This window comes from Hyperolius riggenbachi, chromosome 1 (assembly GCF_040937935.1).
Source record: "Hyperolius riggenbachi isolate aHypRig1 chromosome 1, aHypRig1.pri, whole genome shotgun sequence".
Lineage (NCBI taxonomy): Eukaryota > Metazoa > Chordata > Amphibia > Anura > Hyperoliidae > Hyperolius > Hyperolius riggenbachi.
This window is the reverse complement of record NC_090646.1, coordinates 50489612-50514216: the sequence shown is the minus strand read 5'-3', so window position 1 is coordinate 50514216 and position 24605 is coordinate 50489612. Positions and strand designations below refer to the sequence as shown.

The window sequence follows — 24605 nt, the reverse complement described above, 5'->3', positions numbered from 1 at the left end:
GAGGTGGGTTCACAGAACACAACAGGTAGTTAGTTATATGCAGTGAGGTGGGTTCACTGAACAGTAAAGGTAGTTGGATGCAGTGAGCTGGGTTCACTGAACACAACAGGTAGTTATATGCAGTGAGGTGGGTTCACTCAACACAACAGGTAGTTAGATGCAGTGAGGTGAGTTCACTGAACAATAAAGGTAGTTATATGCAGTGAGGTGGGTTCACTGAACAATAAAGGTAGTTATATGCAGTGAGGTGGGTTCACTCAACACAACAGGTAGTTATATGCAGTGAGGTGGGTTCACTGAACAATAAAGGTAGTTTGATGCAGTGAGGTGGGTTCACTCAACACAACAGGTAACTACCTATATGCAGTGAGGTGGGTACAAAGAACACAACAGGTAGTTAGTTATATGCAGTGAGGTCGGTTCACTGAACAGTAAAGGTAGTTTGATGCAGTGAGCTGGGTTCACTGAACACAACAGGTAGTTATATGCAGTGAGGTGGGTTCACTCACTCAACACAACAGGTAGTTAGTTATATGCAGTGAGGTGGGTTCACTTAACAGTAAAGTTAGTTATATGCAGTGAGGTGGGTTCACTGAGCAATAAAGGTAGTTAGATGCAGTGAGCTGGTTTCACTCAACACAACAGGTAGTTATATGCAGTGAGGTGGGTTTACTGAACAATAAAGGTAGTTATATGCAGTGAGGTGGGTGCACTCAACACAACAGGTAGTTATATGCAGTGAGGTGGGTTAACTGAACAACAAAGGTAGTTTGATGCAGTGAGCTGGGTTCACTGAACACAACAGGTAGTTATATGCAGTGAGGTGGGTTCACTCAACACAACAGGTAGTTATATGCAGTGAGGTGGGTTCACTCAACACAACAGGTAGTTATATGCAGTGAGGTGGGTTCACAGAACACAACAGGTAGTTAGTTATATGCAGTGAGGTCGGTTCACTGAACAATAAAGGTAGTTAGATGCAGTGAGCTGGGTTCACTCAACACAACAGGTAGTTATATGCAGTGAGGTGGGTTAACAGAACACAGCAGGTAGTTAGTTATATGCAGTGAGGTGGGTTCACTGAACAGTAAAGGTAGTTAGATGCAGTGAGCTGGGTTCACTGAACAATAAAGGTAGTTAGATGCAGTGAGCTGGGTTCACTGAACACAACAGGTAGTTAGATGCAGTGAGGTGGGTTCACTTAACAGTAAAGTTAGTTATATGCAGTGAGGTGGGTTCACTGAACAATAAAGGTAGTTAGATGCAGTGAGCTGGGTTCACTCAACACAACGGGTAGTTATATGCAGTGAGGTGGGTTCACTGAACAATAAAGGTAGTTATATGCAGTGAGGTGGGTTCACTGAACAATAAAGGTAGTTTGATGCAGTGAGCTGGGTTCACTCAACACAACAGGTAGTTATATGCAGTGAGGTGGGTTTACTCAACACAACAGGTAGTTATATGCAGTGAGGTGGGTTCACAGAACACAACAGGTAGTTAGTTATATGCAGTGAGGTGGGTTCACTGAACAGTAAAGGTAGTTAGATGCAGTTAGCTGGGTTCACTGAACACAACAGGTAGTTATATGCAGTAAGGTGGGTTCACTCAACACAACAGGTAGTTAGATGCAGTGAGGTGGGTTCACTGAACAATAAAGGTAGTTATATGCAGTGAGGTGGGTTCACTCAACACAACAGGTAGTTATATGCAGTGAGGTGGGTTCACTGAACAATAAAGGTAGTTTGATGCAGTGAGGTGGGTTCACTCAACACAACAGGTAACTACCTATATGCAGTGAGGTGGGTTCACAGAACACAACAGGTAGCTAGTTATATGCAGTGAGGTCGGTTCACTGAACAGTAAAGTTAGTTTGATGCAGTGAGCTGGGTTCACTGAACACAACAGGTAGTTATATGCAGTGAGGTGGGTTAACTCAACACAACAGGTAGTTAGTTAGATGCAGTGAGCTGGGTTCAGTGAACAATAAAGGTAGTTAGATGCAGTGAGCTGGGTTCACTGAACACAACAGGTAGTTAGATGCAGTGAGGTGGGTTAACTCAACACAACAGGAAGTTAGTTAGATGCAGTGAGCTGGGTTCAGTGAACAATAAAGGTAGTTAGATGCAGTGAGCTGGGTTCACTGAACACAACAGGTAGTTAGATGCAGTGAGGTGGGTTCACTGAACAGTAAATGTAGTTATATGCAGTGAGGTGGATTCACTGAACAATAAAGGTAGTTAGATGCAGTGAGCTGAGTTCATTCAACACAAAAGGTAGTTATATGCAGCGAGGTGGGTTCACTCAACACAACAGGAAGTTATATGCAGTGAGGTGGGTTCACAGAACATAACAGGTAGTTAGTTATATGCAGTGAGGTGGGTTCACTGAACAGTAAAGGTAGTTAGATGCAGTGAGCTGGGTTCGCTGAACACAACAGATAGTTATATGCAGTGAGGTGGGTTCACTCAACACAACAGGTAGTTAGATGCAGTGAGGTGGTGTCACGGAACAGCCGTGAGAAACGAGAACGCCATCGGTTTATTGCGCCGATTGCCCTTGATTGTAGTCGGGCCAGCAATTAGAGACTGACATTCCTGGTTTTCTTGAAACCGTTTGCTTGGACTTGATGATTTTCCCACAAAAGGACATATTTCCACAAACCCTAAGTATTTTCTCCCTTTTTATTTCATACTGGCTATTACTGTTTTAATAATTGTTGATTTTAATAATTGTCTGTATATATTAATTATTTATATTGCTGTGAATAAAAGACTTCCTCCAAGTCATTCACTGTTCCGCTACCCTGCTTTTCAGCCGTACACAGGAACTGATCCCAAGTCTCTGGAGAGACGCTACTATTGGTCGTTTCTGGCTAGACAGAATACAGCGTGTTTTAACCGTTTTTATTCGCAGGATCAAAAAGGGAGTCGGGTCCACGGGCCCCTAACCGTGGTGGTGGCAGTTATACCCTGAATCGTGTGTGAGTTGTAATTACCCGTATCTCACAGGCTCTCTTCTGGTTTGTTTGCGGCTAATTCCCAACGGTTCCTGCGCATTTTTGCGGTCTGACCACCAGGGCTCCTGTGACAGTGGTGGCAGTGGTGGGATTCCCAGAGTTCTGGTTATGCCAGTGGCCCAAATTTAATATCAAAATACTCACAAGATCCGGACCAGCAGAATGATGTAACTTTCACATTTCTCACCTGAACGGTATTGCTTAAAGAGACACTGAAGCAAAAAAAAAATATATGATATAATGAATTGGTTGTGTACTATGAATAATTACTAGAAGATTAGCAGCAAAGAAAATATTCTCATATTTTTATTTTCAGGTATATAGTGTTTTTTCTAACATTGCATCACTCTATAATATGTGCCGATTACACAACACTCTGCATTCAAAATGAGTCTTTCAGAGCAGTCTGTAAAGTAATCAACTCTCCTCTAGCAGAGGAAAAGTAAACAGTTCAATTACAGTTGAGATAATAAAAGTCAGATAACAGCCCTCTCCACGACTAAGTTAGTCGGAGAGCTTAATAGCTTTTTTGCATAGAGATAACAACTGGAGTTTCTCAACTCTCTCTGCACTGGAAACAATTAGACTGATGTATCTGATCTTAATGTTTTTTTTCTTAGCTGTACTACACATACAAATCATAATATCATCATTTTTTTTTTTGCTTCAGTGTCTCGTTAAACATGCTCAAAATCCTAAACTCCATGCTTTCTTATTGGGTCTTATATGGCTCCGGCCGGTCTGGGCAGAGCAGATTTTTGAATAGCCCCCTGCTGTGAGCTCATCCTGTCTTCTCCCAAAAGGGCAAAGTGAGCTCTTTGCTGGCTAATTAACATCTAGATGTTACCCCTCTGGCTTAATCAGCAAGTCACAGGGCCAGTCTTCCTGCCAGCTGCTAACAGGGGGAAAAAAACTGCCTATTTAAAAAAAACAGGAATGTCAGTCTCTAATTGCTGGCCCGACTACAATCAAGGGCAATCGGTGCAATAAACCAATGGCGTTCTCATTTCTCACGGCTGTTCCGTGACAGGTGGGTTCACTGAACAATTGTAATAATGCGCGGAAGTGCAGCCGCTCGCTCTTAGAGCGGGGCGGCTGCTTCCGCATCAGGCATGGCGGCGCCGCATGGAGGAGCCGCCGCGCGCCGCGTGAGTGGCGGTGAAGGCGGAAAGGCCGCCGCATGCAGTGCGGCGGCTCCCGCGGCGGACGCCAAGGAGAGTGCTGGTGTGGCTGGGAGTCATATTCCACCAGCCTTAAGAGTGACGCACGCGCGCGCGCGCTGAGGCAGAGCATATATGACAGGCAGAAGTGAGTCAGCTGACCAGGCTTTCAGACAATCCTTCCTACTGTCAGCCTGACTCCTCCCATCTTGGAGAGTCCAGGCCTGCGGAAGGAATACGTGCAGTACTCCTGACTGCGCTAAGGCTTTGTCCTCAAATTGTTACTGTTACACCAAAACACTACACTCTACTCAGGTGAACAGAGGTTAGCTGGTATATCGGATTATCGGTGATACTGCAGATCACTTATAATCTGGTATACATCTGTATTCCCAGTGATACTGCAGATCACCGGTAATCAGATCCTCTCTGTGCTTCACCGATCGTTACAGAACGCCAGACCAAAAAACAGATGGACGCACGCACTGACCCTCTGACTGTGCTTGCCACTTCGGTGGATAGCATTCATCAAGCACTGGGCCAGCACAAAGCTTTAATTGATGCTCTATCAGGCTCTGTGTGAACCCTCCAGACGTCAGTTGATTCAGTGCGATCCCCTCCTAGTGATGACATTCGTATGCCCATACCTGATAAATTTTCCGGCCACAAGTCTGACTTTTGGAATTTTAAGAGTAGAGTGTTATCATATTTCGAGTTGAGACCCCGATGCTCGGGAACTGAGATCCAACGGGTCATATTTATTAAAACTTTGTTGACTGGTGACTCCCAGTCCTGGGCATACAATCTGCCCCCCACAGATACAGCTCTGACCTCGGTAGAGTAATTCTTTCAAGCCATGGCAGTAATATACGACGACCCAGACTTTGCTGCAACCTCTGAGCGGAAGCTCAAACTTTTGCAGCAAGGCAAAGGCTCGGTCGAAGATTACGCGGCAGAATTTTCGTCGGTGGTCAGTTACGGCCAGGTTTGATACCTATGCTTTGTTGGATTATTTCCTGTTTGGGCTGTCGGATGAGGTCTCCGATCTAATGTTAAGCCAACCCGAGCCCAAAACAGTCGATGAGGCCATCTCATCGGCCATTCGAATCGACCGTAGGCTACGTCATCAAAGACAGACTAGGGGCAGTCATCGGGTCAGGGTAACATCTTACGCAGCACCTCCCGCAGCACCCCTGGTATCACCGTCGCCTTCGGTCTCATCATCTCCCGTCATGCCTCCACCTGAACCGATGCAGATCGGTCGGTCTAAACTAACCCAAGTGGAAAGAAGAAGAAGAATGATGGAACAGTTATGTTTGTACTGTGATGAAAGGGGGCATAGGGTACGAGACTGCCCCATTAAGCCGGATAAGAATAAACCGGGAAACGCTACCGCCTAGGAGTTGTAAGGGGTGACACCCTGGGCGCCCAACTCACACCCCTAAGAGAAAAACGTTTGCTCCTTCCGTGTACGATTAAATGGGGGACAAATCTGAAGCCACGGAGGCCTTTGTTGACTCAGGCTCCACGGCTAACTTTATGAGTTTAGAGTTTGCAGAGAAGTTGGGCATTCCACTTGCCCCAGTGAAACCACCTATCCAGGTTACTGCTGTGGACGACTCCCCACTACAAAGGGACTGTCCACTGTCTCAGACACCAGAGGTGGAGGTCATTATTGGGGTCTTGCACAAGGAGGGTTTAAGTTTTTTTGTGTTACACATGTCTACCTCCACAATTGTCCTAGGTATGCCCTGACTGCAGCTCCATTCGCCTCAGATTAATTGGGCTGCAGGACAATTAACCAGTTGGTTGGACTTTTGTTCCCAGCAGTGTCTAGGGAAAGTGACATTAGGTCAGACCAAGATTCACGTGGAGGGTGTCCCCGAGGAATATTCTGAATTTTCAGATGTATTTTGTCCCAAGGCTGCTGATCAGTTACCTCCTCATCGCCCTTTCGATTGCCCCATTGATCTCCGTGCTGGTTGTATGCCCCCTAGGGGTCACCTGTATAACTTGTCCGGACCAGAGAAGATGGCTATGCAGGAGTACATTCGTGACAACTTGGCCAAGGGCTTCATTCGGCCCTCCCAGTCACCTGCTGGGGCCGGTTTCTTTTTGTTAAGAAAAAAGACGGAGGTCTTCGACCTTGTATCGATTACCGTGGTCTCAATAAAATCACAGTGAAAAATCGCTATCCGTTACCATTGATAGATGACTTATTCATGCAGGTCACCAACGCAAAGATCTTCTCTAAATTGGATCTGAGGGGTGCATACAACCTGATCCGCATTAGAAAGGGCGATGAATGGAAGACGGCCTTCAACACACCCGACAGGCATTACGAGTACTTAGTGATGCCCTTCGGGTTGTGCAATGCGCCAGCCGTCTTCCAGGAATTGATCAATGAGGTATTCAGGGAGGTATTGGGTAGATTCGTGCTGGTATACCTTGATGATATACTTATCTATTCCAATAACCTCTCCGAGCACAGGGTCCATGTTAAGTTTGTGTTGAACAAATTAAGACAAAATATGCTTTATGCTAAAGTGGAAAATGTATTTTCGAGGTGACCACTGTCACGTTCCTAGGGTATGTAATTTCCACCTCGGGCCTGTCAATGGATCCTGCCAAGGTCACAGCCGTGTTGGAATGGCCACAGCCAGTGGGGTTGAAGGCCCTACAGAGATTTTTAGGTTTTGCGAACTACTACAAGAGGTTCATTAAGGGGTACTCCACGATAGTTGCCCCCATTACCAGTCTCACGAAAAAGGGGGTAGATACTAACCACTGGTCCCCTGAGGCCGTGGCAGCCTTTTCTCACTTGAAGAAATTATTTTGCTCAGCGCCTATTTTGAGGCATGTGGACACGTCCTTTCCCTTTATTGTGGAGGTTGATGCCTCGGAGGTTGGGGTGGGGGCGGTGCTGTCTCAACGGTCAGGGTTGCAGGGCAGATTACATCTGTGCGCTTACTTTTCCCGTAGGTTTTCACCCGCAGAAAGAGATTACAATATAGGCAACCGGGAACTTCTGGCCATTAAATTGGCGTTCGAGGAATGGCGCCATTGGTTAGAGGGGGCAGAACACACGATCACAGTTTACACTGACCACAAGAACTTGGAATACATCGAGGGGGCTAAGAGACTAAGTCCCCGTCAAGCCCGTTGGTCTTTATTTTTTACGAGGTTCAGGTTTATAATCACGTACACTCCAGGCAGCAAAAACATCAAGGCAGATGCCCTCTCCAGATGTTTCGAACCAGAGACAGCACAGGCCCCCCCGCTCCTGAGTCCATCATCCCGCAGAGACTAGTGTTAGCAGCCACGGAGACCTGGGAGGATTGGACAGAGGTTTTGGGTCCCTTTCAGCAGGATGTTCCTGAGGGAAAACCTGAGGGGGTCATGTTTATCCCACTACCATTTCGTTTACAAGTTCTGCAACTGTTTCACACCCATAAGAATGCTGGTCATCCTGGAGCTGCCAGAACGCAGGATCTGATTGCCAGGTGTGCTTGGTGGCCTTCTTTGGCAACGGATTGCAAGGAGTATGTCAGGGAGTGTGCGGTGTGTGCCAGGAGTAAACCCTCCCGGGTGGCACCCGTAGGAAGGTTGCAGCCTTTGCCCACCCCGAGTGAGCCATGGACCCACCTGTCCATGGATTTTGTGGGGGAATTGCCCAGGTCTAAAGGTATGTCGGTCATTTGGGTGGTAGTCGACCGTTTTAGCAAAATGGCCCATTTTGTGCCCCTGAAAGGACTCCCCTCGGCTCAAGAACTGGCCGAATTGTTCATCATTCACGTCTTCCGGCTGCGTGGCATTCCGGAAGACATTGTGTCAGATAGGGGAGTCCAATTCGTGTCTGGATTCTGGAGGGCATTTTGCCACCAAATGGGCATGAAATTGTCCTTCTCGTCAGGCTACCACCCACAGACTAATGGGCAGACTGAGCGAATTAATCAGTCTTTGGAGCAATTCCTAAGATGTTACGTTGCGGAGGCACAGAGTGACTGGGTAAAGTTTCTGCCTTTCGCGGAATTTGCACAAAATAATTTGAAGAGTTCTTCTTCTGGTTTCTCTCCGTTCCAGATTGTGACAGGGAGGTCGCCCAAATTCTCCCCTTTTCCAGTTGTCTCTTCTCCATTTCCAGCACTGAAGGATTGGCAGAGGTCACTCAGGGACAATTGGGGAATTGTTAAGGGGAACTTGCAGAAGGCATTCCAGAGTCAGAAGGGTCAAGCGGACAAGAGACGGTCCGTGGAATGGAAGTTTCAGCCAGGGGATTTAGTCTGGGTGTCCACACGTCACTTGACCTTGAAGCAGCCATCTGCCAAACTGGGCCCCAGATTTGTGGGTCCATTTTCCGTGACTAAAAGAATCAACAACGTCACTTACGCCATTGATCTTCCTGCCAGCATGCGGGGCGTAAGGTCGTTTCACGTGTCCTTACTCAAACCTGCGGTTCATGTGGGTCTTACTCCTCCTCCCCCAGTGATGGTGGAGGACCAACCTGAGTACGAGGTGGAGAAAATTTTAGACTCACGCTTTGTACAGAACTCGGTACAATATTTAGTGCATTGGGAAGGGTATGGCATTGAGGAGAGGCAATGGGTACCTGAGAACTGCATGCATGCAAACAAATTAAGGAAGGAGTTTCACGCCTTTCATCCCGAGAAGCCTGGTAGGAGTTGTCCGGAGTCCACTCCTCGGAGGGGGGGGGGTACTGTAATAATGCGCGCTCGCTCTCAGAGCGGGGCGGCTGCTTCCGCATCAGGCATGGCGGCGCCGCATGGAGGAGCCGCCGCACGCCGCGTGAGTGGCGGTGAAGGCGGAAAGGCCGCCGCATGCAGTACGGCGGCTCCCATGGCGGACGCCAGGGAGAGTGTTGGTGTGGCTGGGACTCATAGTCCACCAGCCTAAAGAGTGACGCCCGCGCGAGCGCGCGCGCTGAGGCAGAGCATATATGACAGGCAGAAGTGAGTCAGCTGACCAGGCTGGTCAGCTGACTCTGGCTCCGCTCCCCATTGGTCCAGCACTTAGGGAGGTGCTGGAGAGGATACCTGTGTATATATACTGCAAGCTGTTCAGTTGCTGGTTGTCTGGCATTGCGATCACATACGTGGGAGCACCCAGATTCTTAGTCAGATCCGCAAGTGTGCCGGGATCAGCTGGAGCTGTAATCCTACACTTAGCTAGATTCTGTTGATAGCTTAAAGTACTACTTTGATTGTGATTATCTGTTTTGACCTTTTGCCTGCCTGACTATCCTCCTGAACTCTGATCTTGTACCTCGATATTTCTGATACTCTGTTGCCGAACCCCGGCTCATCCTAAGACCCTGCTTCTGTCTTCTGATCTTGTGCCTCGATATATCTGATACCCTGTTGCCGACCCCTGCCTGTACTTAGACTCCGCCTATGCCTCCTGATCTTGTACTTTATCTGTCCGTGTGTATACGACCTGGCTTGCCCGACCTCGAGAACCGACCTTACTGTTAGAGGCGGTTCCCTGTTCTGTTAGTGACTCCTCCTCCAGAGGGTTACTTTCAGACAATCCTTCCTACTGTCAGCCTGACTCCTCCCGTCTTGGAGAGTCCAGGCCTGCGGAAGGAATACGTGCAGTACTCCTGACTGCGCTGAGGCTTTGTCCTCAAATTGTTACTGTTACACCAAAACACTACACTCTACTCAGGTGAACAGAGGTTAGCTGGTATATCGGATTATCGGTGATACTGCAGATCACTTATAATCTGGTATACATCTGTATTCCCAGTGATACTGCAGATCACCGGTAATCAGATCCTCTCTGTGCTTCACCGATCGTTACAACAATAAAGGTAGTTATATGCAGTAAGGTGGGTTCACTAAACAATAAAGGTAGTTATATGCAGTGAGGTGGGTTCACTCAACACAACAGGTAGATATGCAGTGAGGTAGGTTCACTGAACAATAAAGGTAGTTAGATGCAGTGAGCTGGGTTCACTCAACACAACAGGTAGTTATATGCAGTGAGGTGGGTTCAATCAACACAACAGGTAGTTAGATGCAGTGAGGTGGGTTCACTGAACAATAAAGGTAGTTAGATGCAGTGAGGTGGGTTCACTCAACACAACAGGTAACTACCTATATGCAGTGAGGTGGGTTCACAGAACACAACAGGTAGTTAGTTATATGCAGTGAGGTGGGTTCACTGAACAGTAAAGGTAGTTAGATGCAGTGAGCTGGGTTCACTGAACACAACAGATAGTTATATGCAGTGAGGTGGGTTCACTCAACACAACAGGTAGTTAGATGCAGTGAGGTAGGTTCACTGAACAATAAAGGTAGTTAGATGCAGTGACGTGGGTTCACTAAATAATAAAGGTAGTTATATGCAGTGAGGTGGGTTCACTCAACACAACAGGTAGTTATATGCAGTGAGGTAGGTTCACTGAACAATAAAGGTAGTTAGATGCAGTGAGCTGGGTTCACTCAACACAACAGGTAGTTATATGCAGTGGGGTGGGTTCACTCAACACAACAGGTAACTACATGTTGTAGTGAGGTGGGTTCACAGAACACAACAGGTAGTTAGTTATATGCAGTGAGGTGGGTTCACTGAACAGTAAAGGTAGTTAGATGCAGTGAGCTGGGTTCACTGAACACAACAGATAGTTATATGCAGTGAGGGGGGTTCACTGAACAATAAAGGTAGTTATATGCAGTGAGCTGGGTTCACTGAACACAACAGGTAGTTATATGCACTCAACACAACAGGTAGTTATATGCAGTGAGGGGGGTTCACTGAACAATAAAGGTAATTAGATGCAGTGAGCTGGGTTCACTCAACACAACAGGTAGTTATATGCAGTGAGGTGGGTTCACTCAACACAACAGGTAACTACCTATATGCAGTGAGGTGGGTACAAAGAACACAACAGGTAGTTAGTTATATGCAGTGAGGTAGGTTCACTGAACAGTAAAGGTAGTTAGATGCAGCGAGCTGGGTTCACTGAACACAACAGGTAGTTATATGCAGTGAGGTGGGTTCACTCAATACAACAGGTAGTTAGATGCAGTAAGGTGGGTTCACTGAACAATAAAGGTAGTTGTATGCAGTGAGGTGGGTTCACTGAACAATAAAGGTAGTTAGATGCAGTGAGGTGGGTTCACTCAACACAACAGGTAGTTATATGCAGTGAGGTGGGTTCACTGAGCAATAAAGGTAGTTATATGCAGTGAGGTGGGTTCACTCAACACAACAGGTAGTTATATGCAGTGAGGTGGGTTCACTCAATACAACAGGTAGTTAGATGCAGTAAGGTAGGTTCACTGAAAAATAAAGGTAGTTGTATGCAGTGAGGTGGGTTCACTGAACAATAAAGGTAGTTATATGCAGTGAGGTGGGTTCACTGAGCAATAAAGGTAGTTATATGCAGTGAGGTGGGTTCACTCAACACAACAGGTAGTTATATGCAGTGAGGTGGGTTCACAGTACACAACAGGTAGTTAGTTATATGCTGTGAGTTGGGTTCACTGAACAGTAAAGGTAGTTAGATGCAGTGAGCTGGGTTCACTCAACACTACAGGTAGTTAGATGCAGTGAGGTGGGTTCATTCATCACAAAGCTAGGTATATGCAGTGATGAGGTGGGTTAAGTAAACACAACAGGTACTGGGTATATGCATTACTGGGAGTACAATGTGCAGCTCCCTGTCACACACACAGGTAGTCACTGAATGTGCTGGACTGCTGGCAGTGACACACACACTATGAATTAGCAAGGCTGTGCATGCAAAAAAAGTGTCAGTTTGACACACAGAAAAAAAAAGTACAGGATTAGCTCTGAAAAGAGCTGTTGAGGGGTGCTTTAAAAGCAATAATAATCAGCCAGGAGCAAGCTAAGCAGCCAAGAACCTAACTAATCTGTCCCTAGGAGAACAATCTGCAGCAGCTCGCCCTAGTCTGTCTAATAGCAGGCAGACGAGTGACTGTAATGGCCGCCGGAGGCTGCCTTATATTAGGGGGGGGGGGGTGAGGCTCCAGGGCTTAGTGTAGCCTGAATGGCTACAATGTGCCTGCTGACTGTGATGCAGGGGGTCAAAGTTGACCCTCATAGTGCATTATGGGGTGAATCGAACTTCAGCAAAAGTTTGCCTGGTCCAGGTGAACGCGAACCACAAAAGTTCGCCTGGAACCGTTCGCCGGCGAACCGTTCGCTACATCTCTACCTCTAAGTTCCATGGCCTACAACTTCTCCTGCTGCTCCCAAAAAAATTATAATGATGACTGCTGTGAAACCACCTCTAGATCCCATGGTCTACAACTTCTCCTGCTGCTCCAAAAACAATTATGACTGCTGTGAAACCACCTCTAGGTCCCATGGCCTTCAACTTCTCCTGCTGCTCCCAAAAAATTATAATGACTGACTGCTGTGAAACCACCTCTAGGTCCCATGGCCGCTACAACTTCTCCTGCTGCTCCCAAAAAATTATAATGACTGCTGTGAAACCACCTCTAGGTCCCATGGCCTCTACAACTTCTCCTGCTGCTCCCCAAGAAATTATAATGATGACTGCTGTGAAATCACCTCTAGGTCCCATGGCCTACGACAACTCCTGCTGCTCAAAGTCACACTTGTAATGACCGCGGTGGAACCCCATGGCTTATGCGACAACTCCTGCTGTTCCAAGTCACACTTGTAATGACCACGGTGGGACACCATGGCTTACGCAACAACTCCTGCTGCAAAAAAAATAAATAAATCCTACTAATATAATAAATGGGAAAGTTCGGATGTTTGGAGGTTTGTTACTCGATCACGCAAAAATGGCTGAACGGATTTGAATGAAATTTGGCACACACATAGTACATTACCTGGAATAAAGTATAGGATTCTTTTTATTCCCATAACCAAAAAGGGGGCGGAGACAAATACAAATTTCACTGGGAAATGTAAACTGCAGCCATGCTTACACTGTTAATGGTAGTGTTCTCAAACTTTGCACAGTTGGTCATTGGGTGACTGGGATTAATATTCAGAAAGGTGGGAGGAACCTACAAAAGCCAATCATTATTCACCTATTGATTTTCAATGGGAATATTTACATTGCTGCCATTCTTGCACTGTTAATGGCACAAGCCTCAAACCTGGTACAGTTGATCATTGGGTGACTGGGGTACAATTTCAGAAAGGGGGTGGAGCCACAAATAGCCAATTAGATTTGTTTCATTCCAATGCAAATTATTGATGCCAAACAGCGCAAAGCTCACAAACTTGGTCATTGAGTAATTGATTAATTGTGTGTGAGGGTTAGAAAAGTGGGCACAGCCAACACCAGCCAAATACATAAGCGGGCAACACAGAGTCATAAGTGGGCGGAGACAAATACAAATTTTACTGCGAAAATGTAAACAGCAGCCATTATTACCCTATTAATTTTCGGGGTTCTTATACTTTGCACAGTTAATTACTGGGTGACTGGGATTAATATTCAGAAAAGTGGGTGGAGCCTACAAAAGCCAATCAAAAATTACCTTTTGATTTTTCAGGGGAATATTTTATTGCTGCCATTCTTGCACTGTTAAGCCCAATCTACACGATAGGATTCTTTGTGCGATTCGATTGCGATTCTATTTACGTTTCAATTAAATCCGACATGTCTGATAGGGATTCGATTCATTTCAATTCGATTTGTTATTGCAGAACAATGGCAAATCGAATTGATTCGAATCAAATCCCGATCGGACATGTTGGATTTAATCGAATCGTAATCGAATCGCACAAAGGATCATATCATGTAGATGGGGCTTAAATGGCACAAGCCTTAAACCTGGTACAGTTGGTCATTGGGTGACTGTGGTTCAAATTTAGACAAAGGGGTAGGGCCACAAACAGCCAATCAGATTTGTTTAATCTCAATGCAAATTATTGATGCCAAAGACCGCAAAGCGCACATACTTGGTCATTGAGTAATTGTGTGTTAGGGTTAGAAAAAGTAGGCCAACACCAGCCAAATACATACCCGAACAATGTCAGGAAATCAGTGCTTGGAGAAAAATACAAATTTCATTGGGAAAATGTAAACTGCAGCCATTCTAACACTGTTAATGGTAGGGTTCTCAAACTCTGCACAGTTGGTCACTGGGTGACTGGGATTAATATTCAGAAAGGTGGGTGGAGCACACAAAAGCCAATCAAAATCCACCTATGGATTTTTAATGGGAATATTTAATTGCTGCCATTCTTGCACTGTTAATGGCAAAAGCCTCTTGCACTGTTAATCACCTGTACCTGGTACGCTTGGCCATTGGGTGATTTGGGTTCAAATTCAGAAAAGGGGTGGAGCCACAGCCAATCAGATTTATTTTATTTCAATGCAAATTATTGATGAAAAAGACCGCAAAGCTTACAAACTTGGTCATTAAGAAATTAAGTAATTGTGTGTTAGGGTTAATAAAAGGGGGCGGGGCCAACACTGACCAAACCAAATACATACCCGGGCAACGCCGGGCGTCCAGCTAGTTTATAATATTAGTACGATTAGGAGAATAAGCTTGTGGATATTAAGCTGAAAATAACGGAATTAAGCTATAATTTATCTAAGCACAATGCTGTAAGAAAACGCGGAAGCACCGCTGCATGCACCTCTAGCAGGGCGGCGGGTTCCGCGTCCAGTGCGGCGGCTGATGCAGCTGCTCACTCGTCTTTGTGTCTGCCTGAACGCGAAGGAACCGCCGCATGCGCTGGTGGCATGGCAGCGGGCATTTCACAACAGAGTTCTGGTATGGCTGGGAGCTGTAGTCCACATAGGTTTAGGTGGAAGCGCGCGCGCGCTGGGAGAAAGAGCTTAATGTCAGTCAGTGGGGCATCAGCTGACCAGGCTGGTCAGCTGACGCCAGAAACGGTTGCCATTGGTACAGTGCTTCGGGGAGGCGCTGGAGAGCGCTGAACTATATATACTGGTGGCTGGGCATTTGCTGGTTGTCTGCCGTTGCGATCACTACGTGGTAGCACTCAGACCTTTTGTCAGTACCTGTGTTATTTGCTAGACCAGTTTCCAAGGTGTTGATGACCAAGGAGCTCACACCTTAGTCTAGGAATCCTGTTATTAACTGTTACTATCTAAGTTATTTGTTATACCAGTTTCCAAGGTGTTGATGACCAAGGAGCTCAAACCTTAGCCTAGGAATCCTGTTAACATCTGTGTTATATTCTAGACCAGTTCCAGGGGGGTTGATGATCTAGGAGCTCACACCCAAGTTTAGGCATTGTCGATTATTTGTTATGACCTTCTGCTTTCCTGACCACTCTTCTGTTCACTGATTCGGTACTTCGCTATATCTGATACTCTGTTGCCAAACCCTGCTCGTTTTAGGACTACCGAATCAGTCTCCTGTCTATGTACCTTATCTGTCTGTGTGTTGTCGACCTGGCTTGCCCGACCTCGAGAACTATCTTCACAGTTCACAGACCTGTCAGTGACACTTCACCTTTGGTGTCACTCACTCTCTGGTCCTTCCCACTCTCAGCCTGGCTCCGCCCCTTGGGGAGCATCAGACCTTTGGAAGGAACCAGATCTCTAAGCAGTATCTCGTACTGCCTAGCACCTTCTATACGGGTGCTCTCCTCAAATTATTACTGTTGCACCAAACACTCATACTACTTGGGTGTCCAGAGGTTAGAGATATATCTGATTATCGGTGATACTGCAGATCATCAATAATCAGGTATATATCTGTATTCTCGGTGATACTGCAGATCACCGGTAATCAGATCCTCTCGGTGTTATACCGATCGTTACAAATGCATTACAACAGTATGATAAATTACACACACAAAAAAAAAAGTGATAATATATCTAAATTGGAAGCATTGATTACTGAAACCAAGAGGGTGAAGTATCTATGGGACACCAATGACTACAAACTTAATGTAGTATATGAGTGGACTAGATGGGAGGCCGCTCCCAGGTCACCAGGCATGACCCCACGTCGATCACGATCTAGGAATAGGAGGAAGGTCAGCTTTTTGCAGGATAGGAGTCCTCATAAACAAACCTCCAGTAGTTTAGATAGAGCCCTTGTTGCTGGTCCAAATCCTACATCACCTAACATACCTCCTAATGTCCAACAGGCCAAGAATGCAATATCTTCACCTCCAAAACAATGTGCAGAGCAGGGCTACTTACTTCAAAAGACACAAGAGGAACCCAAAGAGAGGCAAAAGAGATGAAAAATGAGAAGGGGCGGGAGTGAAACATTGTTGCAGAGGTAATACTAAGTCCCATTCTCATAATACGTCGGTCAATGTTGTTAATTTGTCTGATTACACTTTTACAGAGATTGAGTTAGCCTTGCTGTCCAAGGGCTTGTCTTTTTCTCCCACATACCATCTTAATGTTTTTGACACCCTATTAGAGGTCAACAAATTAATTAGATCCATATTTTAAAACAAAAAACACTTCAGATCAGACAAGGAAATTTGTCAGACAGGCAATTGTTCTTGGGCTGAGATACCTGATATTGAGAAGTTTCAGGACACATGTGCTAAGTGGACCCTCGATTTCTTGGCGTCCGATTGCGCAGGTCTTGTCTCGGTAGATGATGTACAGACTGTAAAGGTTAGAAATCCTGATTTCTATCCATTGTCTGCCAGGACATCTCCAGTCGAGATCTTTCAGGATCTAATTGAGCAGGAACTGTTAAAATTAGCTGGTGCACAGTCAACACAACAGAAGTCTAATTTAACCAGAGCTGAAAGTTTGGCCATAAAGAGTTTACAAAATAACAAAGACATCATTATATGTAACGCAGATAAGGGTGGGTGGTGGTCATTTTAAATAGATCTGATTACAGGGCAGAGGCCCTAGGACAGGTTGAGGACTCCATCACCTATATCAGATTACCTGAGAATCCCACACAAGAGTATCAGAAACAACTTCTTGGCCTTCTTAGCTATGGTGAGAGTCTTGGGGTGCTGGAGCACAGACTTGCAGGCTATTTAGGGGTTTTACACCCTACCGTCCCTGTGTTCCATCATCTCCCCAAAATCCACAAGCCGGGTGCTCCCCCAGAGGGAAGGCCCATTGTTGCGGGTGTTGGATCTTTGGGGGAGTGCTTGAGCGACTGGGTTGACTCTATGTAACAACCTTTAGTCAGAAGATTGCCTGGTTGCCTAAAAGACTCCAAACACTTACTAGCTAGTTTAGAGGGTGTGAGGTGGGAGACTGAATATAGTTGGCCCACTATTGATGTGAAGGCCCTATATTCTTGCATACCACACCATCTAGCATTGACTGCTCTTCAATGTCATCTTGAGAGGTACTCAGATTATTCCTCTGATCTCCATGTATTTATCTGTGCTGTGGTATAATATCTCCTGACCCACAACTATTTAATATTCAATGGCGTCTTCTAACTCAAGAGGTGTGGAGCTTCCATGGGAGCCACATTTTTCCCATCCTTGGCAAATCTCTATATGGGTTGGTGGGAGGAGTTCCACATCTTTGGGGTGGGGGACGCTTTCAGAATTGTGTTGTGTGGTACGGGAGATTTATAGATGACATTTTGGTCATCCGGAGGGGGGATCCCACTTTGGTGGACACTTTTATGACATGCCTGAATGACAACGCATGCAACTAACAATTTACACATATTTGGCAGTGACATTCCATTGATTATCCAGACCTTACGCTTATGGGCGATGTGGACACTAAAACCATCCCCACCAAGACCTACAGAAAAACATGTGAGGGTAACCCTACCCTGCAGGCCATTAGCTGCCATCCTACACATACCATCCAGACGACACTGGTAGACAAATTCAATCGAGCGCGCCTGAATTTGCCCGGTATTGGTTTTGCTCAAAAATGTGTGTTTTTGCTTGAAAAATCACAATTGCGCATGAAAATTCGTGATTGCACGCAAACGCTAAAAAGTGAAAACGGACGTGATATGAGTTATTACGGTTTAGTGAATCAAGCCCAAAGGTTTTTACATCACTGTTGAGTTTGTAGTGTAGTGTTAGGTTCAAACTGCACAATCAGAAACTTTTATGTTTTTTTATGTTTACATTTTCAAAAGAAGCCTCTGCATAAACTATATATATTTTTTTGTAGGGGGAAATGTTGCCATTGATGCCCCTCTGTCATGCCACTGTCCAAGTTTTTGGACAACTTTTTAAATGACTTTTTATACAATTTTGGTGCCTTTTTAAAAAGGATTGTGGCTGAAAATATGCCCTGAAGGTTTTCAAATTTTGCCTGCCATTAAAGTGAAAGGGATCTGCTGCAAACGTTCGATATCCATTACTACATGCCACCAACTGAATAGTTTTAGCAAACATGAATGAGTGTTCCCAAAGCGCAGTGACTTAAGGCCATGGGCAAAGGTTCTGGTGTGCAATTTTAGCATTACTGTTTCCTAACTGGCCCATATTATACTGTACTAGCTGACTTAATCCTTTTTTAAAATGAGCTGTAGGTCTTTAACTGCCGCCTGCCCATCGCGCGCACCTGCCCACCGTGCGCACATGCGCATCTACCCGCCCGCTTGCTCAGCTGGTGGCCTCCTGCCCCGTCCTGCATCCTGTCCCAACGGCTGTGTCGGTGCAGAGCAGGCACAGTAGTGTAAAAGCACTGACAGAGGGACAGGACGCAGGCACACTTGTATTTTATAATTAGAGATATTCATTTTGCAATCCTATGTAAATGAGTTACATTGTGTCACTTTGTTCAGTGCAGCTATAAGACTCAGTTATTCAGCTCTGGAGGAACCCCTGTGTCGGAGAGTCTAACACTTGCTATAGATGCCAGATTGCACGCACCTACCAGTGTATATTTATATACACTCAGTAACTGTGCTATGCGTAGAGTTGTAGCAGATTGAAGATCACCAATAAATCCAGCCACTGTTCCATGTTCCATACAGGAGTAATTAGGAGCTGTCATCTTGTGTCCAGACAGGATCTGCAGAACATCTTTTATAGCTTTATTCACATTTCCACAGGAATCATACACATGATACCCCAGAGTAATGTTGGGCAGCATATCCGGGTTCCTGTTTATCTCATCAATGGCAAATATAAATGCAAGGAGATATCTGTATTCTTTCCTGCTGACACTAAAAAATATCATACTGTCATATTAGTTGTATGATTCTACAGGATGTAAAGAAAATACAAATCACTGGCATATTTTATGAAGACTACTATAAGTCCTACAATGAGTTGTAAACATCTGTAAAAATATGTTCATTCCATGTATAGGAAAAGTGACAAAAATATAGGTCCTTGGGATTTTAAGGTTGAACCAAAAAGTGGACACAATAAACGACATATTTTAATGAAAGACACTTAAAAAGGACCCAAAGGGATCAAATATTGTACAGCCATAGGTTGGATTTTAGGAACAGAATACACAATAGATGTCAATACAAGTAATACAACATAGGCACAGATAAAATGCAACATCATACTCTTCCAAGGATTCCAATTCCAAGGACATGTAGAGACCAAATGACTATTATATTAAAGCAGATCCGAGATGAAAAACTAACTATTACAAGTAACTTGTCTATATATCTTAGCTAAAGTTTAGATAGTTTACACATTTATTTCTTCCTGTGATACAATGAGGGCAGCCATGTGATTATTGTAAACAGGTAAGCTGATCTGCATGCCAGCCCTCAGCCTGTGAAAACTTCACTCCCTCTCCTCCTCTCTCCTCCCCTCTGCCTCTGAAATATCTTGTTGGTAACACCTCCTCCTGCCCAGACTGAGATGATCCCATAAGCCCTTGCTTCATGGGTCTGAGAGTGCCAAGGAACTGGAGAAGCTGTTTATAGGGAATTAGAGTAATTAAACAAAACAAAAAAGTATTTGGCTTGAGGAATGCCCTATAAACTATATGAAAGGAACACAATTATGCAATGAGTAAAAGTTAATCTCGGATCCACTTTAAATCTGGGGAAGGGATACTACTGTATTTTTAGCTCCATTAGACACGCTTGACCAAAAGACACAACCAGGTTTAGAGGAGGAAATCCTGAAAAACTATATTCTAAAACAGGGTCATCTCCAGAGTACAGGAGCATCTTCTGGAGTTTCTCCCCAAGCTGTCTCACCCAAAGCTAATAGTAATCAATGGGACCCATGCAGAGTAGTCACAGCAGGGCACACTGCTCTCTCTGGCTGGTGCACTACTCCATCAAGCTGTGTGATCTTCATCCTTGCTGGTGCCCCCTCTCCATGACCCAGCAGCATGTGTATAGTTATACCACACAGAATGGCCACCAGCAAAGATGAAGACAGGTGAATGCTCTCTATTGCCAATACTCTACAGAGGCCCCAGAGGATCACTATTAGCTTGGGGGGGGGAGGGAGAAGGATTAGGGAGAGACCTAATGCCAGCCCTACTTAATGCATTATTTGGTATGCGGAGCCCCGGCCGAGTGGGGGTTCACGCCCTAAGCTATACTAGCCCGCATGGTCCATGGTATGGGGGGGGGGGGGCGGCCAAGCCCTTGTCCAATTCATGGACAAGGAACTCTTCCCCACCTCCGGTGCCCCAGGAGGAGGGGGGAGCCACCAGCTTCTGGGGGGGGGGGCTTCATGGTGGCATCTAGGAGTCCCCTTTAAGACGGGGACCCCTAGATGCCCACCCTCCTCCCAGAGAGATGAGTATAGTGGTACAAAGTACCCCTTACCCATTTCCACAGGGTGGCAAAGTTTTTTTCTTTTTCCTGTTGTACCCACTGTCCCCCTTCACATACCCTGAACATTTGCTGTTACTTACTAGCACATAAGGGGGTTTGCTATTAACCGCTAAAGTTGGCGGCCGCTTGCCTTTCATTAAAGTCTATAGGAAAACTACAAATGCAAATAAAAACTAAAAAAAAAAAATAGGGTTGGACGCTAATTTTGAACATCCCTTGTTCACTGTGAACTATTTGCCGGCAGAACAGTTTGCATCTCTAACTGCACTATGCCAATTGCGATTGTACCACAAAAAATTCCAAGTGGGGGTGAATAAAGCTTATTCTATTGTATTAATTACCACTGGCATTTTTTTCCCACAGTTCTCTATCTCTCTCTGCTCTAGGGGCCTTTCACACTGGGGTGTTGCGTTGTGGCGATTTACCGCACTGCTAAAGATGGGTAATGAACGTCTATGGGGAAGCTCACATTACCTGCATAGCAATGCGGTGCAACAGAAGTTCTCTATCTGATGCGGGTCCATAACTATGTTACCATGGTTACCTGCATTGCCCTGCGTTGGACCGGAAGTCCTGTTAGTCTATGGCGATGCAGGGATTTTAAAGATGTTGCTGCCTGCGGTGTGAAAATGTTACGATGCGCGGACGCGTATTTTTACAATAAGATTCCGTGCACTTCCACATACACGAAGCAGGAAGTGGGCATCACTTCCTGCTTGGCCAAATGCCAGAAAGGGAATACAGTGTACTAACATGGTATTCTCTGAAGGCCTGCTTTTGGCAGTGTGGTGCAAGGGGTACGCCACACCACAACGCTAGTGCCGATATGCATGTGAAACCGGTCTCAAAATCATCCTTCACGCCTAACACAGCTCAAAAATATGTGCACTGAGTTCTCCTCACAGCGTGCTGGAGAGTCTGAGGAGGAAACCAAGCTGATCAGAGGAGGTAACTAGTAGCTAGAAGTGCTGTAATATTTCTGTAATATAACTAGCAGTCAGGGACTGTATACACCACTGCACACTGCTGCTTGTGATGTTACACTTCTGTCTCCGCAGTATGTATCTTCCAAAGGTCTGTCTACTCTGTGCTATCCATGCTGGGAGAGAGGAAAACATTGGTACATATAATACATACTGATAATGGCTTTGTGAGCAGTCAGGTAAATAAAGATAATAAACACACATTGCTAAATAACTTAACCCCTTACCACCACCTAAATCAGACTCTTTCAGCTAGGACTAGGTGATTACTAGACCATACCATGAGGAGTTGATATTAACCCACCTATGCAGGAAAATGGTCCTGTCCTGCAGAGCGGACACCTTTTTTGTATCTGGAGGCATTGGGATGATTTTATAGCACAGAAGCAGAGCTATGTGAGGAGCAAACTGCTCCTAGTACTTGTGGTAATGTGCACCCTAACATACAGCATTTAAAAAGTTACTCTAATGGATAGTTGTCCTTTAAAGGGAATGTCCAAGGTGGTAAAAAAAATGTACTTACTTGGGGCTTCCTCCAGCCCCTTGCAGCCATTCTGTCCCCTTGCCGCAGCTCCACTCCCAGCCAGTGGCCCACGGGTCCCCTACAGCAGGGCTTTTCAACCCTGCCCTCAAGTACCACCAACAGTGCATGTTTTGTGCAAATCCACAGATGTAGTTAATCAGCTATGCTGAGACACTAATTACCTCACCTGTGCATGTTTGTGGTTTTCTGCAAAATATGCACTGTTGGTGGTACTTGAGGACAGGGTTGAGAAGCCCTGCCCTAAGGTGCAAATGCCGACCTTGCTAGGTCTACTGCGCCTGCACGAGAGCCGCTCGCAGTCACACTGACGACATCTGGAGTGTACTGCACGGGGCAACCCTCCAGATGACATTAGCGCATCCACAAGCAGCTCTTGCGCAGGCACATTAGATGCAGACCTGGCAAGGCCGGCATCTGCATTGGAGGGAGGGACCCCCCAGCCACGACTGGGAGCAGAGCTGCGGCAAGGGCACAGGATGGCTGCAAGGAGGTGGAGGAAGCCTAGCATTTTTTTTTACCAACTTATCAACTTCTTCAACCACTTAAAGTGGTCTAACACCCAGCATTTCAACTTTGGTTTAAAAGATTGCTTACAGCTTAGAAACTATTATGCCAGATTTTTTTTTTTAGCAGAAATTCACTGAATGGATTATACATGACATTTTAGTGTTGCATTTAGCTAGAAATCCTTCTTCGTGCTGAGGTTTAAGGCTCGTACACACGCCATACTAAAGGCAACGACGGGTCCGTCGTCACCTCCCACTGGGCGGGTTTTCAGCAGACAGTACAGCGTGTGTACAGTCTGTCGTCGGGCTGATATGGCTGTTTCTGAACGATCCGCCCGGCGGATCGTTCAGAAACAGCCTTATCAGTCCGCCGACAGACTGTACACACACTGTACTGTCTGCTGAAAACCCGCCCAGCGGGGGGTGACGACGGACCCGTCATTGCCTTTAGTACGGCGTGTGTACGAGCCTTTAGTTACAAATGTATCTATTTACAATGTAATAAACAAACACCTCTCTGAGAGAACAAAGAGGGCTTCCCAGACAGGCTTTTCAGAGATCTATTTGCATTCCAAACAAAGATACATTTGTAACTAAACCTAAGCACAGATGCGGAATCCTAGCTGAATACAGCACTAAAATGTCATGTTTAACCCATTCAGTGAATTTCTGCTCAAAAAAAATCTGGCATAACAGTTTCTAAGCTGTAAGCAAACTTTTAAAGCAAAGTTGTAATGCTGGGTGTTAGACCGCTTTAAGGATCAGCCTATTATGTGCTGATCTGTGCAGCGTGGGCTCTGCAGCCCACAGCACAGATCAGCAGACAGCCAGGGCGACCAGACTTCCCTCCTTTTTTCCCCCACTAGGCAAATGTCCTGCTGGGGGGGTCTGATCGCCCCCAGCTGCTTTGGCCTAGCGGGGGGGGGGGGTCCTCAAAGCCCCCCTCTGCAGCGTTTTTTGCCCTCACTCTGTCTCTCTCCCTCCCCTCCGTCCCCTGGGCGGTGCAGGATGGCGATCCGTCCTGCGCCGCCTCTGATAGGCTTTAGCCTATCAGATGCCGGCGATCCCTGGCCAATCAGAGGCCGGGGATCGCTGATCACTGAGCTGCACCGTATGATATAAACAGCGGGGATTTCTTCCCTGCGTGTTTACATTTCTCCTGTGGATCGCGGCTCGCAGACTGTTCACGGAGACACCCTCCGTGAACTGACATGGAAAGGCCGTTTTCATGCAAAACCACTAATGACCTGCCGATGCCCATCGGCGTTAGGAGGTCGTTAAGTGGTTAAAGGACTCTGAGTTGTAAAGAAGAATATTTGTTTTCTGTAATGATCGTGTGCAATCTTGATTCATTTATCACAAGAACTTTTACTGATTTTGCTTCCTAGAAATATAAAACACATCTGAAACAAGTATGACTTACGCAGAACACATCAGATTAAAGAATGTAGAATCAATAGGTTTGCCCCTGTACCACTCTGACACACCAGTGTTTACAGTGAAAATCCCCCCAATAATGATATCTCCATCCTGGGAATATTTATACTCAAATGTGTAATCCTTCATGGTGAGATGACACTGCTCAGCAGAGCTCTGCAGCTTAGATGTGGCCGGAGAGACACACAGGATCAGCATCCGCAATAATGCAGAAAGCAAATTGCTGGAGAAGTCTTGAAATTCTTGAATCATCTCAGGTCATATCAGATAT

The 24605-nt window shown here is 45.8% G+C and overlaps 1 protein-coding gene across 1 annotated transcript in view; it reads right to left on the bottom strand.

Annotated features, from left to right (window-relative positions):
• The window catches only part of LOC137551129 (vomeronasal type-2 receptor 26-like), a 175407-nt gene that overhangs the window by 117837 nt on the left and 32965 nt on the right, over nucleotides 1–24605 (bottom strand). The window contains exon 3 of the mRNA XM_068271324.1: nucleotides 18980–19271. Within this exon, the coding sequence (XP_068127425.1) occupies nucleotides 18980–19271 (292 nt within the window). The remainder of the gene's footprint in view (nucleotides 1–18979; nucleotides 19272–24605) is intronic.